Below are 18,956 nucleotides of genomic sequence, written 5' to 3'. Positions count from 1 at the left end.
GTAGATAGTGGGATATGAGGGAAAGAAAGGGGGGAAGATACGTTCAGTTATTTAAAGATGTTCAGATTTACTGTGATACTCGTTAAGCCTGTTCAGTTGGGCACATATTAAAAACTCATATTTTATTTTTATATGAGGCCAAGTTTTTTTTTTGTTGAAATGTTAAAACTTATTATTATGAAAGTACTTATTATTTATAATTCTCAGTTGAATGTCAAATTTACCTTGCTTTTTACTTTTGTTATTTATTTTTTCTTATTTATTATTGTATGTACCCCTCCAGAGTTGCACTGAAAATAAATATTATTGAAATGGCATTGACTTATAGCTTTCTTCGTTTGATTTGAGTCATTGATGTCACACATTGCAGATGTTGATTAAATGACAATGCTATTTCAATATATATAAATTAATTATAATGTAAATTATAATGCAACTTAAACAGGATGATGCTGCGGACCTGTACATGAGGACATTTTCTCTATCCAAACCTTTTTAAATAACTGACTACCCCTAACCTAGAGCAACGTGTCTCTGATAAATTTAAATAAATAAAGGAAGTCAGGCAACAACCACTGGTGTATTGTAAGGCTACACAGTAGCATGCAAGTGTTTATTTAGTGATTTAACACTGATCTTCATACATTCTTTTTAAATCTCACCAGTGTACAGTGCTTTAAGTCTGATGTACCTTGCATGCTTACATACTCTCCAATCTTGTCAGCAGCCTCTGGAGCCAGTCCTTTCTCACCCACCATTTCGTTCTTTACCTCTTCCCAGGATGCCTAGAAAGACACACCAGTTGACAAAGAGAAGTCATTAGAGGCATGTTCAGGAAAAGTGATTGATGACAATCTACTGTAGATGCCTCATGTATAAAACCTTGCAGATAACCCCACATTAGAAAAGAAGAAAAAAATAGATTGCATTTATAAAACCATACATATACCAGATCCTACACCAAGTTCCTTTATAAAAACAAGACCTAATCACCATATACATTTAGCGATGTTCCTGTGGTGGGTTTACTGGGCTTATCACTGATATTTGGCAGAGTTTAAGGAATGGCAGGGGAGGCCAAACCACGATGTGTTGGTATAGGCAAATATCCACCACACACCATACATACCCCTTATGTTGCAAAATATTTCAAAAATAAAAAGTGATGTGTCTCTTTCATGAAGCAAATAAATAACAGAAAAAATTCCAACTATGTCACGTGCAGATGTTACACTATGCATAATACACAGACAAACAAAATTAAAAACACGTTTTCAATCATTTAAATATTGTTAATGGCATTTGTGTCCTTTTTCATTATAATGACTGACTTCTAAATCAATTTAAATGTTCTAGAGCTGCCCTTTTGGAGTTTTGTGCTGAATTGGAGCCTACATTACAGAGACCATTATACATAACCTACTAATCCATTTAGAAAATGCATTGATTGATGGATGGATCAGAATTCGACTTACATGTCTCTGAAATTCACAATTAAACATGACTGTTTGTTCACTTCACTGCCTCAGTGACTGGAGTCACTAAAAAAAAGTCTGCAGAGGACTTTCCTAGGTTGGGAGTGCCTTCCTTAACTTTAAATTAATTTCCACACCAAGTCTGTGTTTTATAAATCCACATTTTTGTATTAGAAAAGGCTCACACAGGTTTCCATGAGTAAATTTTATACATGAGTTCCCAATGTTTAAAACAATACTAGAGGAGTGCAGACCTCTCTTCCTCCCAAGATCAAGGGTTCCAGCCAGTAGTTCACAAGTACTAGAAGGTTGCCATGTAGCAGGTGCTTGACACGTAGCAGATGCCAGAGCTTTCATTCTTCTTCTTCCTATCAATCAACTTCTGCAATTTGCTTCACATTCCGCAGATGTCACTACTCTTCTTTTTCCTTCTGCCATGTCACCTTCTCAATCAGATGCTCTATGCAGTTTTCCATAGGAAAGATGCAAACCTTGATAACTTTGAGGAGGTTACCGCTAGCCACACTTTTTGCTTCCCAAGTGTGTATTACATCATACATTTTTGATTAAGAACAAGATGAAGGCTATAGCCGAAGTGGTTTGCAAGAAATCATGTGACAATCTTTAGTATTGCATATATAGATTAGAAAAATCAGAATCCATACATTACTACAGTATAACATTACTGTATGATATTGTAAATACCAAAATTTTTCAAGATATTCCTTTATAACATTTCATTTACAAAAACTCTTTAGGGCTGTTTTTTTTAATTTTATTACAATCCATACATAGCAATGAAGTTTTTACAAAAAAAAGAATTATGTTAAGAACAGATCGATCCCCACCCCTGAGAGAGAGAGCAAGCCAAACGGTGTAAAATTTAAGGCTTGTAAAACAACTAAATTAATAAATTCTATGTGCTTTATAAACTTATTTTAAAATATTACTGATTAGATCCTGCCATGTTTTGAAAAAAGTCTGTACGGATCCTCTAACTGAGTATTTGATTTTTTCCAATTTCAAATAATATAACACATCAGTTTCCCACTGACTTAAAAGAGGAGAGTTTGGGTTCTTCCAGTTTATCAGAATAAGTCTGCATGCCAACAGTGTAGTGAATGCAATCAAAATTTGTTTGTCCTTCTCCACAGCTGTTAATGGGTTAGGAGGGATTGTGAGTCCAAGGCTGTCTGAGAGGTAATTAAAAATATTTGTCCAGAATAATGTTAATTTGGTGCAGGCCCAGAACATGTGACCCAGTTAGGCTGGGGCTTGGTTGCAACGTTCGCAGGTTGGATTATGCCCTGGAAACATTTTGGAGAGTTTTAGTCGAGACAGATGTGCTCGATATATAATTTTAAGTTGTATAATTGTATGCTTTGCGCATATGGAGCTCGAGTGAATTCTCTGCATTGCTACTTTCCACTCCTTTTCTGATATATTAATCGAGAGGTCTTTTTCCCAGTGTCCTCTTGGATCTTTGAAAGGAAGGGATTTTAAAATGATTTTATATATTGTAGAGATGGAGTCTAACTCCTTAAAATTGAGCAATATTTTTTCCAGCGTGGATGAGGGTGCAAGATGAGGAAAATCTGGAAGGTTCTGTTTAACAAAGTTCCTGATTTGAAGATAGTGAAAGAAATGTGTAGCTGGAATGTTAAATTTGGAATGTAATTGTTCATAGGATGCAAAGACGTTGTCTATATAAAGATCTCTAAGCAAGTTAATTCCAAATTTTTTCCAGATATTTAAAACTGCATATGTTTGTGAAGGTTGAAAGAGGTGGTTCTCTTGCAGGGTGCCACAGATAGAAGCTTCTCCGTCTTAAAATGCTTTCTACATTGGTTCCAGATTCTAAGTGAGTGGAGCACAATTGGGTTATTAGTGTATTGCCGATAACGTGTGTTTATTGGAGCGCAGAGCAGGGAATACAAAGAAGTACTGCAGGATTTTACTTCTATTGCGGTCCATGCCTGTGTATGTTCTTCTATTTGTGTCCAGGTTCTTATCGCCTGTATATTTGCCCAGTAATAAAACTGGAAGTTAGGTAGAGCCATGCCGCCTTCTGCCTTTTGTCTTTGTAGGGTCGCTCTTTTGATGCGTGGATGTTTTGAATTCCAAATAAATAAGGTTATTGTTGAATCTAATTGCTTAAAGAATGATTTATTAATGTATATTGGGATGTTTTGAAATAAAAAAGGAGCTTAGGAAGAATATTCATCTTAACAGTGTTAATTCTTCCAGCTAGTGTGAGATGAAAGGTTGACCATCTATGCAAGTCTTGTTTAATTTTTTCCATGCAAACGATAAATTTTGTTGATATAGAGCTTTATGTTTACTTGTGATGTTTACCCCTAGGTATTTAAACTGTTCTGCAATGATAAAAGGTAGGGTGTCTAATCTAATATTATATGCTTGAGAATTCACTGGAAAGAGTACACTTTTATTCAGATTAATTCTGAGACCAGAGAGCTTTTGAAATTCCGAAATATACAGTACCATATCATCTGCATATAATGAGATTTTCTGTCCCAGTCCTTCTCTGCTAATCCCCTTTATCTGATCAATATTTCGACAATGTATTGCCAGTGGTTCAATGGCAATCGCAAACAGCAGCGGTGACAAAGGGCATCCTTGTCTTGTGCCACGTTCTAGTTTAAAGTAGTCTGAGCAAATGTTATTGATGCAAACTGAAGCTTCTGGGTTAGTATACAGTAATTTAATCCATGCACAAATGTTCGGGCCAAACCCAAACTTCTCCAATATAGTAAAAAGGTATTTCCATTCAATCATGTCGAATGCTTTTTCTGCATCCAATGATAATAATATTTCTGGGGTGTTTGATTTAGTTGATGAGTATATTACATTAAACAGGCGTCGAAGATTTGAAGATAAGTGTCGGCCCCTAATAAATCCAGTTTGGTCTTGTGATATTACAGAGGGGAGCACTTTCTCCATCCTTCTAGCTATGATTTTAGAGAGTATTTTAACGTCGTTATTCAGAAGTGAAATTGGTCCGTATGATGCACATTGTAATAAGTCCTTATTTTGTTTTGGAAAGACAGTGATTAATGCTTGGCGAAAGGTTTGTGGAAGAAATTGGTTATCTCTGGCCTGTTGTATAATTTTTATTTTTTTTTTGTTTAATAGTATTTGTTTTTCAGCTACCAAACAGATAGTGTCAGTGAATAAAGTTTGTATGTGCAAGTTTTTTTTTTTTTTATACAAAATCCACATAGTTCCTTCCACCCCTCCCTCCTAAACCTACAATCTTCTATTTGTAGCTCCATGGAGGAGCCCCGAACTGCGTCTGATCTAAATACCTGGATCCCTGTTGTAAGTTATTGAGATTCTAAGTAGGATGTGTACTGGAGAAAACTACACTAGTTTAACAAAGATAATTTTAAAAATTACAAAAACTTGTAGCCATTACCACCCTTAGGGAACCAAGCATTTAAATTTCTGGATTGGGCTAAAGCAACTACTTGAATCAAGCTACAAACATAAGAACCTGATTTATTTACCTTATCCAGTTTATCCACACTTGAACAGATTGTTCTAAATTTCTCATCAGGAACACCACAGATGGAAAACATGCCATCTAAAATTCGTCGATCATTAACCTATGAGAATGCAAAAATTGTTTCAATTTTATTTTCATAAAAAATATTTCCACAGAAAACTTTATCCATATAAATATTTTAAAAATACAATATAAAATCCTAAATTTAATATTTAAGTGGAAATTTTATTAACTCCTACCTTAATGCAAAAATCTCCTATCTGCAAATCACTCAATATTTCATGGACTATTTTCAGACATTCAGCATCAGGAATCATTGGATCATATTGTCCTGCTATATCAAAATCCTGGAAACGAAAAAAAAAGCATCATTGAAGAGGAGTTGGCCACACTGCAGCATGTAATGCAGTATCTACTATATCATTAGGTTAAGTACAGGAAACAGTAACATTTCTTGACTGTGATAGTGCATTACCTGTGTTGTGAACAGGAGGATCTTCCAGAATATATTTTATTAATTTAGTTAAATATTGAACAGTCATTGGTTAACATTAGCTTAACCTTTAATACATTTTGCAAAATTGCCTTACTTTAATTTGTAATGATTATAAGGAGAGGGCACAGTTGATGAAGTATGGTTTTGATGATGGTAAATCAGGTGACCCCAACCTTTACTTGCTTAATACTTTCTACACAGTTAACTGTGCCTCAAACATGAGAGGTAAGTGCAAATTAAAATGCCCACCAAAAAAAAAAAAAAGCAGGACTATTTCTTCTGAGAAACTGCCAGGACTAGAGTGGGAGTAAAGGTGTTAAGATTGTGAATGGGGTGAGCCATTCATACCAAGCTTCCTGAATGCAAATTAAGAGAAACCAGCAGCTCCACTTGTTTACACATATTTACAAAATATTTATCTGCTGTGTCATTAATATACTACTATTACTTAGATATTATGTGGATAGACCATAAAATGGAGTAACTTCATGGCCTCCACAGCTATTACTGCTAGTATATGAAACATGGTACTATTTTTATTTTTGGGGCTGATAATAGATTTAAATACAGGCCAACCATACAAACTTGCATTTCACAGAATATGTAGACATTTATTGCAAGGATGCAATAGGCAACTGATCTAATCTTGCCCATTTTTAAATTCTTTACCTCCAGAGAAAGACTATGGACTAAGAAACATTTTAGTGATCTTTTCTGCTCCTCCTGTCATATAGATAGATCTACTAGGCTACTAAGCAACAGCAGATTATTGGCTCTTAAAAATTAAGGAATTTTGAAAGAAACCTTGAACTGGCCTCCCATCTCTATATGTACATTTTCCAAGAATATAGCAAAACTACAGGATCGTTAACAGTGAGGATTTTGTAAATTACAATAAATCAATTACGAAAATGCCTATTATCTTGTAAATTAGAAAAGTTGATGATGAAATGCTGTTTTGTAAGGATGTAAATACTGTAAATGCTATCTCATACCATCTCATGTTAGGCAATTGTTTGTTACAAAGAATACAATAAATGAAATATAAGGCATATTATGAGCAAAAATCATCAATTGCTAGCTAGTCTAGGCTTGGATCTGCATCCTTAATGTGAGAGATTTGACTCTGGCAAGGATTTGTGATTACTTATTAAAAAAGAAAAAAAGAACACTTACACACTGATAAAACTCCCTGTACCGCCCTCTGGTCATGGCAGGGTTATCTCTTCTGTACACTTTTGCAATGTGGTATCTCTTAATGTTGGTAATTTTATTCATTGCTAGATAACGAGCAAAAGGAACCTGACAGAGACGTTAAGGAAATTATAGGATAGAAATTAAAAGAATAGAGACCGCTCCATTGTAATATTTTAGCAGGTACACTATGACTCTGTGTCATCCTAAGTGTGAATAATCTTTGTAGCATTCTTCTGTATATTGCATTTCTTGGCACTATAGCAATTTGCCTTCTAAAGCATCTTGTAATTATTGTCATTGTAAAAAACTTATATAAAAATAGTAATATACTAAGAAATTGGCTGACCAGGGTTCAAGCTTGGGGCCATTAAATACAAGCAGGCCCAAGTGGTACTAGTGTGAAAAACAGAGGATAAGAAATTTTCCATCACTATTTCCTGAGCACAATTACTTGTTTCATGCTGTGCTGTAGCTGTCCATAGCTTGCAGTCTGTGCACCATCATCTACTTTATAGGTTTCACTGTTCATGTGACAAATTAAAACTGAATTTTTAGCCAAAAAACTGCTTTCATTCAAGTGATGATTTGAGTTTTTCACCACAAGTGCTTTTCCAGAATCAGATTAACTTTACTTCAGCCTCCCCATTCAAAGGAAGATGGGCTCATATTTGTTAAAACAAATTCCCATGCACAGAAGATATTCCAGCACAGCATTTGATTGTCTGCTTACAGTGTCGGGCAGAAAAAACATTTGTAGCTGAACTTCAGTATTTTTTGATAAACATGCCACAAATCAAGGTTACAGATCAAATTAATTCTTGAGCTGAATAGCAGTCTTGGACTTACGAGTTAAACTTATGAACTTTGAAAACTGTATTACTCCTGGCTCACCATTTCTTTCCATTAAAGTAAAGCGTTTTAGTTCCTTCCTGTTCTGCAAAATGAATTCAAGCAGAACTCAGAACACTTCTTGGTCATGGTGATGTCACAAATCACCAACAGGTTTCCTCCTGCTTCATCATGGGGTCTTTTGTGCAGAATTTTTTGACACTCACATTGCATGTTTAGATTTGTTTTGTGCAATGCTTACATTTTTGTGCACAATGCATCAAGCATTTGGCAATGTTCAACAAAATTTGGAAATATCAAAGAAATTGACATCTTCTGCAGTGAGAAACAGTGACAAGAAAAAAAAATAAAAACTAAGAGTATTAAAAAAACAACTAGGGCAACTGTAATGGGAAAAAAACAAACTTGCACTCAGATCAGTGGTATCATATTAATTCCAGGTATCAGAGTAAAAGTGGTACTGATCGCCTGACCTGTTAGTCTATTTAAAATGTCTTTAGTCAAAATTAATGGCAAGATGAGCACAAAATGTTATCAGAATATACTGTAGGAAAAATTGCAGTAATCAGCCCAGAAACTGCATATGAGATGCACTTGGATTTTCCAACATGACAATTAACTGAAATATAAGGCCAAGACAACCCTTCAGTGGCTGCAGCAGGAATAAGTGAAGGTTTGAGTGGCCAACACAGTCTTCTGACTTCAAAATCATTGAGCCACTTTGGGGGGATCTCAAAGACACAGTTCATCCAAGACAACCAAAGAATTAATAGGACTTAATGGCCTTTTGCCAAGAAGAATGGGCAGCTTTCACACCTGAGAGAATAAAGGACCTCATTCACAACTATCATAAAAGAATGTAAGCCATTATTGATGCCAACGAGGGCAAAATACACAATATTAGGAACTAAGGGTATGCAAACATTTGAACAGAACCATGTAATCATTTTCTTAATTGCTATGGTTTGTTTAATGATTGTGATATTCTGTGATGCCTAATAGTTTAAAATAAAATTAAATGTGTTTTGTCTGATCACTCATGCTTTCAAAACAAATGGTGTGTTCACTGTAACATGCATGAAAATAAATTACTGGCTGAAATTATCATGTATTAACATTTATTTTTATAGAATTCCATTTGTTATATATTTCATCTGAATATAATCATAAATAAGAAACATGTAACAAAAAAAATTATATAGTACATGGAAAATATAAGGAACAGTAATTCTTCTCTGGAACGAGTAGCACATTTTCTAGCTGACCTTGAAGAGAAGTTTGACATGTAATGGAAATAACATTAACGGGATTTGTGTATAAAATATCACAATTGATGACAAATATCAAAATTAAATATTTATGTATTATTTTTATAGATATGCTTTAATATGAAGATAAAGAACAAAAAAGCATAACACAGCTTAGGCATAGATAAACTAATGGTCTCCATTTTTAATTAAAGGATACAGTTAAATCATATCGCAGGGAAAGAAGCTCACCACCCTGGTCCTTCAAATCATATATGAGTTTTGAGTCTTCTCCGTATTTTCCCGTAAGCGTTTCCTAATTAAAAAAGGCATATGTTGAATGCTACACATGTTCTAATTAAAAAACATTGTAAAATTCAGACTCTTTATTACATCCCACCCAATGTAACTGAAAATTGTAAGATGTTCAGGCATGCAGGCAAGTGTACTTTTATATTTTTAAACAAAAAAAAAAAAAAACACACACACACCTGAAAAAGCAACATTGGGACATCTTTGTCTTACCTTTAATTCGAAAACTGGTGTGTCTATTGTTTCAGCCCCATGACGTTTAAAACAACCGATGATGATATTGAATACCTTTTCTCTGATTGCCATTTGTTTTGGATTATAGTCTCTGGTCCCCTGCAGAATTGAACAGAAAAATAATCTTCTGAAAACACAGTCTGGAAGGCTTTGTAACATTACTTAGACAGCAATATACCATTTCACATACCTTTGGGGTTTTGAGAACAAATGAATGTTTGCCATCGTCTGTCCCCAACTGTGCCTTCAGTTCTAATAGCTTTGCCACTTCACTTGCAATCTGTACAGCAGCAAAATGTTAATGTTAGACTCCATCAAACAAGACAGAAATATTGACACAGAAGACCTTATGCAACCAAGCAATAAGGTAACTGTACTAAAGAAAGCATTATGAAGCATTAAATGACATTCAAAAACTTTCAACAAGCGCTATACTTGCTTTGCAATGATATTTTAATACTGCGCGACTTAAAAAAAAGAGACTTCCGATCATGCTTTTATGAAAAACTGTTTTTATTTATAAACACCTTACATACAAAAATGAAGTTTTGACACAAGTCAAATTAGTAAATATAATTATCACCTTTACCCAATCATTGAAAATAATTAGTCTGAAAATGTGTTGAATTTCAGTTTTCAAAACAAACTGTATTATTTCTGTTCTTCACTTCTTTTTAAACTGATTTAACAAAGTGCTACAATAACACAAATGAGCAATTCATTTTAATATAATGCAGTTCGACTACTGAACCAGTAATGTTTCAAATATATTGAAAAACTGCACTGTTAAAAATATTTTTTTAACTGCAAATATTTCTAAAATTACTACACCAGGAGGCACTATATAATGTGGTCAGTACTTAAGGCTCCCATCTTTTTAAAACTAAACTGCTGGAACAATTGTAGCTTACCTTCCATTATGCAATGGGGGAAAGAATTACTTATTTAAAAAAGTTAATTAAGTGGACAGGTGTCTCTATTTCCATGGAGATATATTTAATGATGTTATTTTTGTGATCTCGTTTCATTTAATATCTTTAACAGACAATAAATGAACATTTTTTTTTGTTTCTCTATGTGGATGGATGATGTGAGGATATCTGATCTGTTCTGATTAACATATAGTATTGTACACCTTACTGACACTTACAAAATTTATAGAAAAAACAAAAACTATATTCCCTCTTTATCAACTTCAAGAGGGAAACCTATTGTAGAATGGTTGGAACAAACTCCTACTCCACATCATTTAAGCTTTGGTGGAATAAATTTCCAAATTCCTTCTTTATATTGTATATTTTGTGCTATAAAATGCCTTACAGAGATGCTGAATGTTAAATAAGCTGCAGGAAATAAAAATTATCACAGTTATTTAGTGACTATAACAGTAAAAACATTAGCATCAGAAATATTAGCGTGATATTCAGAGTGCAACTTCAGTGCCTAAACATTTTTCTTAAAAAGTTTTAAAGCTCAATTATGGCTCTACCATACTTTGAATTTAATTTTCCCGGATTTAAAATGTTTAATTATATAGTATAACAGTAACTAAACCTTTATACTTTACACATGACAAAGTATATTTAACTGTTTTTTATTTTAACACACCTAGATGAAATATTGTAAAGGGCAGGCAAATAAGCAAAATCATAATAAATTTTAAGAGATCATTAATGCATCATGCATTTAGTAATGATATGGATTTAGTAAAAGAAATACAGACTAATCGTAAGACACCCGTTTGCTAATGGCATGGTTAAGGATGATACATTCAGTTTTGCACAGCTGTTTTTTCCAGATCATATGTTTAAGGAGAGAAGCCAGGAACTTTAACTGGAAGAGATGGTCATTCATTGAAGGTAACACTTAAAATCTTTCACTTCCGATCAATACAGAGATGTAAATCAATTTCAACTACAGGAGGTAATCTATATGAGCAAGAAGATAACAGACCAACTCTGCCAAGAAGTTACAGTGCCACTACTGCCAACTGAATGATTTGGTGATGAAGTCACAGAGACTTTGTGCTGCAGGTTTGACAGGGCAAGTGGCAGCAAGAAAGCCACTCCTTAAAGGACAAAATAGGGCCTTGAAATACCAGCTATGGACTAGTGTAGACTGGACAAAGTCTCCTCTTCATGGCAGAAACCATGACTTGCTTTTGACAACTGCCGTTAAGCTGTGCTTGAAGCTGTTGTGCTGTGACGTGCTGGTGAAACTTGTCTTCTGATTGGGTTGTGACTTTGACTCTGCCACATCTCTTCCTACCAGTTTCTTCCACTTTCCAATTGCCTTTGGATTATGTAGGACACCACTATACTCACCGACACTGATTTATTTTCTTTTTTTTCCCCAATTCCTCCAAGTGAAAGGCCTGTACATTGAAGGGTAATTATGCTCTGTCTCATTTCATTTGTTAATTGCCGTTTCTTGCCATTAACACTGAAATATTGTTCAAGTAGTACTTCAGAGGGTGCTGTAACACAGTCTTTTCCAGCATGGCTTTAAGACAGACAGAGGGTTTTAAAGTAACAACACAAGTTGTTTGCTTCAACTTGCAATTCTTCATTTACTTTAATTGCTGCAGAGCATCTGTAGGTTGTAACCTATTAGCTGTTCCCTGAAGAAGGCCCATTTTCTGTTATTTCCTTTTTTCAGTTTTTAGTAACCTAAACTTTAAATTTAAACATCTGGCAGTTTACCGCTTATCTTTTCACCATTTTAGGTCATTCATTACATTTCAACTGATTAAATTTTAAAAACAACTGGAAAAACTGAGGTATTCTAAACTTTTTGACCAGAAGTGTATAGAAAATTCACACAGTATTTTTACCTTTAAAAATGGACTGTTTTGAGTATTGGGAGATATTTAACTGCCTTAAAAATGGTTTTGCAATTTCTTCTCATTTTAAAATGGAGAGACAGGGCTCATTACACCAAGTTAATTTAAAGCAAGTTGCCTACTAATCCCACTCACAATGACAACTAATTGAAAAATTGCATATTAACAAATTTAGGTTTGTAATTAAAAAGGGGATTAATAACATTTTATTTTTACTTTTTCAATTTTGTGCATATACAGTAGTTAAAGGTTTTCAAAAATTTCTATTTGATTTGACATAGCGCGTCTAACTTTTAGGGCGTAGTTTATAGCCCATATACACGATATGGACAAAAGTATCAGGAAACACCTCTTAATTATTCAATTCAAGTGTTTTAATCAGATCCGTTGCCAGAGGTATATAAAATCAAGCACCTAACCATGCACTCTCTGTTCTGAAGAGTTCAGTGACTACAAGAGTGGTACTGCGATAGGTTGCCACCTTTGCAATAAGACAGTTCATGAAATGTCATTCTTGCTGGATATTCCATGGTCAACTGTAAGTGGTATTATTGGAAAGTAGAAGCTTTTAGGTACAACAGCAACTTAGCCATGAAGCGGAAGACTAAGTAAAGTCACAGAGTGGGATTAACGACCGCTAAGGTACATGGTGCATAAAAGTCACCAACGCTCTGCTGATTCCATAGCTGAAGAGTTCCACACTTCCACTGGCATTAATACAAGCACAAAAACTGTGTGGAATGGGTTACCATGGCTGAGCATGCCAGCCTCACATCACCAAGTCCAATGCCATGCGTCGGATGGGGTGGTGTAAAGCACACTGCCACTGGACTGTGGAGCAGTGGAAACATGTACTATGGAGTGACAAATCACGCTTCTCTGTTTGGCAGTCAGATGGGCAAGTCTGGGTTTGGCAGATGCTGGAGAACTTTACCTGCCTGGTTGCACTGTGCCAACTGTAAAGTTTGGTCAAGGAGGCATAATGGTGCGGGGTTTTTCAGGGTTTGGGGTAAGTCCAGTGAAGGGGAATCTTAATGCTTCAGCATACCAAGACATCTTGGACAACGCTATGTTTCCAAGTTTGTGGAAGGCCCTTTTCTATTCCAGCTTGACTGTGCCCCAGTGTACAAAGAAAGGTCCATAAAGACATGGTTGGATGAGTTCGGTGTGGAAGAACTTGACTGGCCCGCAAAGAGTCCTGACCTTATCGAAAACCTTTGGCATGAACTGGAATGGAGATTACAAGCCAGGCCTTCTCCTCAAACATCAGTGCCTGACCTCATAAATGCTCTACAGAATGAATGGGCACATATTTCACAGAAAAGCTCCAGAAACTAGTGGAAAGAAGTCCAAGAAGAATGGAAGCGGTTATTAACTGCAAACGGGGAGCCAACTCCATATTAAAGTCCCTGTTGGTGTAATGGTCAGGCGTCCCAATACTTTTGTCCATATAGTGCATCTCAAACTCAAAATCTAAGCCTACAGAATTGAAGTATTAGAAGTTGATTACATTTTCAAGGCAACAGATATGCAACAGGGTTAGCAGTTACTAACTAAAGAATACAAATTTTTTCATATAAAAATGACTATACCTGGGCATTGTTATGGCAGAACATTACAAGCAGTGGATTTTTAAAAGGCGTGGTCCATAAGCCAGTTATCAATTTCCCAGTAGAAAATCCAAGGTTATTCAATTTTTTCCAAAAAATGAAGTTCATTTTCAAAAATATTTCCAGAAGAAAGTTGTACGATCAAAGTGATAAAATATGTTCATTTGTTATCCACAAGTGAGTGTGTTGAAGTCCTCAGCAAGGACAGTCCCCACAGAAGTGTTGAGATTTACAGTGTCCACAGCAGAAGCAGTCAAGCCAGAAGTGATGCCCAGGAATGTGATGCATGGAGAACGGGAGAAAACTGGTCAGCAATGCTAGCACAAGCAGCCGTTGGTTCAACATAGGAGTGAAAAATGGAGGGGAGCAATAATCAAAATTAGCTATGCGAGAGGCTGAAGACAAACAGAAATACTAAATGACACAGATCACTCAAGAGAGCTAGACTAATACATGGTCACTACACTGTAACATTGCAATAAAAAAAACAAACAGTGATATTGTGTCTGAAACAACTCTACACATTTTCTGATCAGACAGGCTGTGATTTATTGCACTATAGTGCACCTTTGATTTGGAGACGCCCAATGATATCTGTCCTTTTTAGTTCCTTATTTCAGTTCTAGAGAACTCCTATGGCGCCAGCCTGTCCTATCCAGTTCTCCAAGAGGTCAATTACAGCTTGTAGCCACACTTGCTCTTAAACAAGCTGACATTTCCCTGTTGGTAGTTCTACTGGGTAAATAAAGACATACCCACAAAGGTTTACACTCTCTTGAAATTAAATTCGAAAAAATGACACATGATGAGATTGCGATCCTTACTGTTCATTTCAATTTTGTCTTTACCTTTCCTAATATTTGAAACGGCTTGACAGAAGGAACTCTTACTGTCCTCAGAAAGTCAGCATGCAGGACACTGGACTGAATTTACTGTGTTTGTTGTGTTACTTCTGATCTGAAGATAATCACTGCTTTACGCAACCATTAGAAAAACAAAAGTCTGAATCAAATTGAAGAAGCCCGATCTGCAAGTGCCATAAGAAAAAGGTTTATAAATATCTGATAAAAAAAAAAAAAAAAAACTAAACAGGTCTAAAATAATACGTATACACAGGCAGAATCTAGCATCTGACAAAAAACGTAAGTGATTGTGTGCTTCCATTATTTTTGACCATAGGCATGCTATAATACAAAAACATTTCAGAAAACATCATATTTTTATTTAATTAAACAGCAAGATGATTTATATATTTTATTAATTTAATATAAATATCTTATTAATTTAAAACTAGCTACATTTAAATAAACAGGTTTAAAAGCATAATATTAAAAACTGATATTGTCCCTATAAGGCAAGCTTTTTACCTTGTACTATACATCATAACTAACCATTCAAAAGAAATATCCATTTATCCATATCCTAACCCAAATATCCTGTTCAGGGTCAGTGTAAAAAAACTGCCTATTCTGGAATTATTGTCCAGGTTTTAATTTCGGAGGTGGCAAAGACAGGAATGGCCGCATAGCTCTGTGAAGAGGATTACTTGTGTTCTATTTTATGTTCTGTATTTACCCCATTTTTTGACACCCATTGCACACCCAACTTGCATGGAAGGAGGTCTATCTCTGAATTGCCTTTCCCAAGATTTCTTCCTTTTTTCTGGGTACGACTTTGTTCCAGTCTCCTTAGGAAGTCAAGGCCGGGGGGCTATCAAAAACGGGGCCTGTTAAAGCCCATTGCAGCAATCCTTGTGTGATTTTTTGGACTATATAAGAATTGTTGTTGTTTGGTTCCCACCCTTGAGCATAAAGTTACAGTCTACCTCAGGGCACATTTACAAACACAAAACAACACTTGTGTACAGATGTAATTGATAGACCGTTATTACCTTAACATGAATGCTTTTGAAAAGTTAAGGGGAAAATCAGAATAATCTGAGAAAAAGAAGAACAAACATACGCATTTAAAACCACTGCATCACCATGCCAATCACAATGAACTTTGGTGCAAAGGCAAAATTAGGCTGAATTATGCTGAGCATTCAAATACAGTCATTAATTATCGTCCAATTCATGGACTGGGTACAATTAATTTTTTTTCTCTTTCATAGACTATTTTGAATAATGGAAATTATCTGAATTTTTTTTCCTTGAACTGAGGGTCAGGACCTTATATTTTCATTCTCAGGCAGTATGTACAGTACCTACGGTGCCTTAAATACAGAGGATGAATATAAGGGCCTTATATAGAGCCTTGTGGTTAAGACAATGAGAAAATCAAAAGAACGGAGCCTAAACCTTAGGAGGAAAATTGTGGATCAACAATAGAGTAAAGATCCTTAGAATCCATCTCCAAAGAGTCAACTGTACAGCTGTACAACTGAAGAATATAAAAATTTGGGGACGAACAGACTTTATGTTGTTGAGAAAGAGACACAAATTGCCTCCCAGGGATAAACAGCATTTGTTTCAAAAGGTTCAACAAAACCTCAAGATAACAACTAAGGAACTGGTAAGGAAGTTCAAAGACATCAGGAACAAAAGCATCAACCACCATTAATTAACAGAGCACTTCATCACTAAGACCAGAAAAGTTATTGACCAAGGAAGAAATCGTTACTCTAGAACTGACATAAAAAGCACAAGTTGCAGTTGCTCACTAAGACAAGACATAGCCTTTTGGGACAGTGTCCCACGAGTAGACAAAACAAAATTTGAATTTTTTGGCCATGATGATTAGCGAGATGTAAGGATGAGGCTCTTAATCCAAAAAATACCACCCCAACTGTGAAGCACATGGAAGGCAGCATCATGATGAGATGTGTTTTGCACTTCATAAAATAGATCATGAATAGTATCATGAAGAAGGAACATTATCTGGAAATTTTAAAGCAACACTTCAAGTTATGGGCCTGAAAGGTAAAGTCTGGTCACAAATGGGTCTTTCAGCAGGACAATGACCCTAGTGAGCATACTTCCAAAGTGGTCACAGACAACAATGTAACAGTATTGGAATGGCCATCACAAAGGGCTGTTCTGAATCCCACAGAAAATCTATGGACTGAACTAAAGAGACACTTCTAAGCAAGGAGGCCCATGAACTTGACTCACTCACACCAGTTCTGTCAGAATGAATTGGCCGATATTCACGCAAAATGTTTGAGAATCTTGTGGAAGGCTCTGCTGAGTGTTTGCTTCAGGTTGTGCAATTTAAAGGCAACATCACCAAATATTAATGTAAATTGTTGACATGCAGAAAAATTGACTTAGTGCTTAAAAACTGAACTGACTCTCTCTCTCTTAATCATTACTTTGGAGTAAAACTCTTTTTGAAATTAAGCAGATACACTAACTGACTTAAGACGAGAATTGTTTGGTAACATGGTATGTGTAAAGTTGAGGAATTTTAAGTTTTAAAATTTTTAGGCAAGGTGTATGAAAATTTGTGGCCTCAACTATACACAATGATCTGGATGAAATCATTTCGGTTTGAAAAAGAATGATGTTATCCTTTAAAAGAAGTTGTGATTAGAGGAGTGAACGTCAATCAACCAAAAATAACCAGTGCACTTGTTTTCTTGAAACATGTTCAAAATGACTTATACTGTATATTTATAGATCACTTCTACTTTTACACTGAACTATAAGTACAGGATAATGTGTTCCACTGCTTTTCTACCTTCTCCATGGGAAGATATATTTTCTAAAAATTACAATATATGTCCTACTAATTAGCTTAAATCTGAGGTCCCTTATTTCTTTACTGATATTTTTTTCTTTTAAAATTGTCAGCGGGCAACACCTTCTTACATATTTCGTTTATAATGTATACATTATTTTTACAGCTACACTTAGCCTTGGTTTTCTTGACATTCAAAATTCAGCACACTTTTACTCTACTCATCTGTCTCATACTCTATACAAACCAGAACAGGCACAACAGCCCTTCTCGGGAGTTCTTCTATCACATTTCTGACTTTATTTGAATACACACTATAAGCAGTATTCCACATGTGGCCTCACTTGTAACTGACTGTAAGTCATCTCCCATGACTTGCACTCTACACAGCATGCCACAGAACCGAATATTTCAGCAATGATTTTTTTTAAATCTTTATAAAATGTTACCAATGAACTGCCAAATCTTCCAATTTAGCGGAAATTTTAGGAGGATCCCTTAACACACCGCTTGTTTTTTTCAACCAATATCCAGGCTTTGACATGTAAAACGTGTCAAACCTACATTCCGAAAATGGCTGTACGTTATCGATTTCATACTGCGTACAGACCATTTGTTTAAGAACATCGTGCTTCAAAATAATATACTAAGCATACCCTAAATATCTTCTTCTGGCAGCTAAGTGCCCATTGCGTCAGACAGAAGCGCACTGCGACGAAGGCACAATTCTCCCGGAAATCGATATTTAACTTAAAATTATGTTCCATTCAATATTCTGCATTTCTACACACGTGGAAAACAAAATACAACTTCACTTTAGAACTGTGCTCGCGATACCCGTCCTTTCTTCCGTCTGTCTGTCTGTCTGTCAGTAGTCCGTGAAATTGCCGGCGTATGGCCTCAACTGTCCTCTCGCGTACACTCGTGTATTTACCAGGCTTACACGCAATAAATATATAAAATACTTTTGATCGTAGAACTCGAACTGACCTGCTCAGAACTGGCCTTTTCTGCTTTTAGCTGGCGTACAACCTCTCCTTGAGCTTTAATCGCTTCTTGTAACTCAGCCTTATCCGCCATGCTGCTGTGAAGTCAGGCCGGCCGATGATCTGATCTGCGCAAGCGCACTCTCACTCCCTGTCATAATTCCAACCGCCCTCTTGCAAGTCAGTGAAACGGCGCCGGTGCACGCTTCCTTGGTAACTGTAGGAGCGTTCCCGCCTCGTGCTGCACATTTGTATCCAAACGAGAATATCCCCTGTTCAGCATTCACTTTCTGCATGCTTTATCGTGTTGCGGATTTCATTTTAAATTTAATAATCTGGCATTTTTGCCCATTGATCAACGCGCAATAACCCATGATGACAAAGTGAAAACGAAAAATCAAAAACTGAATTCCAGAATGTTTGTAGAAAAGTAATGAGACTGATTTTTTATTTACCAAAGTTTTTATTTTTTTCAAACATCAATGTTATCCCCTTCAAAGT

At 35.6% G+C, this 18,956-nt stretch overlaps 1 protein-coding gene across 2 annotated transcripts in view; it reads right to left on the bottom strand.

Moving 5' to 3' along the window:
* The window catches only part of hars (histidyl-tRNA synthetase), a 28,204-nt gene extending 9,615 nt beyond the window's left edge, over positions 1–18,589 (bottom strand). The window contains exons 1-9 of one of the 2 annotated variants that reach the window (XM_039774968.1): positions 18,460–18,578; positions 13,771–14,105; positions 9,527–9,616; positions 9,316–9,435; positions 9,011–9,106; positions 6,674–6,799; positions 5,241–5,348; positions 5,003–5,101; positions 692–785 (exon numbers count right to left, since the gene is read on the bottom strand). In XM_039774968.1, coding sequence (XP_039630902.1) covers positions 692–785; positions 5,003–5,101; positions 5,241–5,348; positions 6,674–6,799; positions 9,011–9,106; positions 9,316–9,435; positions 9,527–9,616; positions 13,771–13,896 — 859 coding nt within the window. In that variant the 5' untranslated portion in view covers positions 13,897–14,105; positions 18,460–18,578. Of the gene's footprint in view, positions 1–691; positions 786–5,002; positions 5,102–5,240; positions 5,349–6,673; positions 6,800–9,010; positions 9,107–9,315; positions 9,436–9,526; positions 9,617–13,770; positions 14,106–18,459 lie in introns of both variants that reach the window. The other variant, XM_039774969.1, reaches the window with a different exon arrangement.
* Between the last annotated feature and the right edge of the window lie 367 nt (positions 18,590–18,956).

The sequence above is a fragment of the Polypterus senegalus genome, chromosome 13, assembly GCF_016835505.1.
Source record: "Polypterus senegalus isolate Bchr_013 chromosome 13, ASM1683550v1, whole genome shotgun sequence".
Taxonomy (NCBI): Eukaryota; Metazoa; Chordata; class Cladistia; order Polypteriformes; family Polypteridae; genus Polypterus; species Polypterus senegalus.
This window is presented reverse-complemented; position numbering and strand designations above follow the sequence as displayed.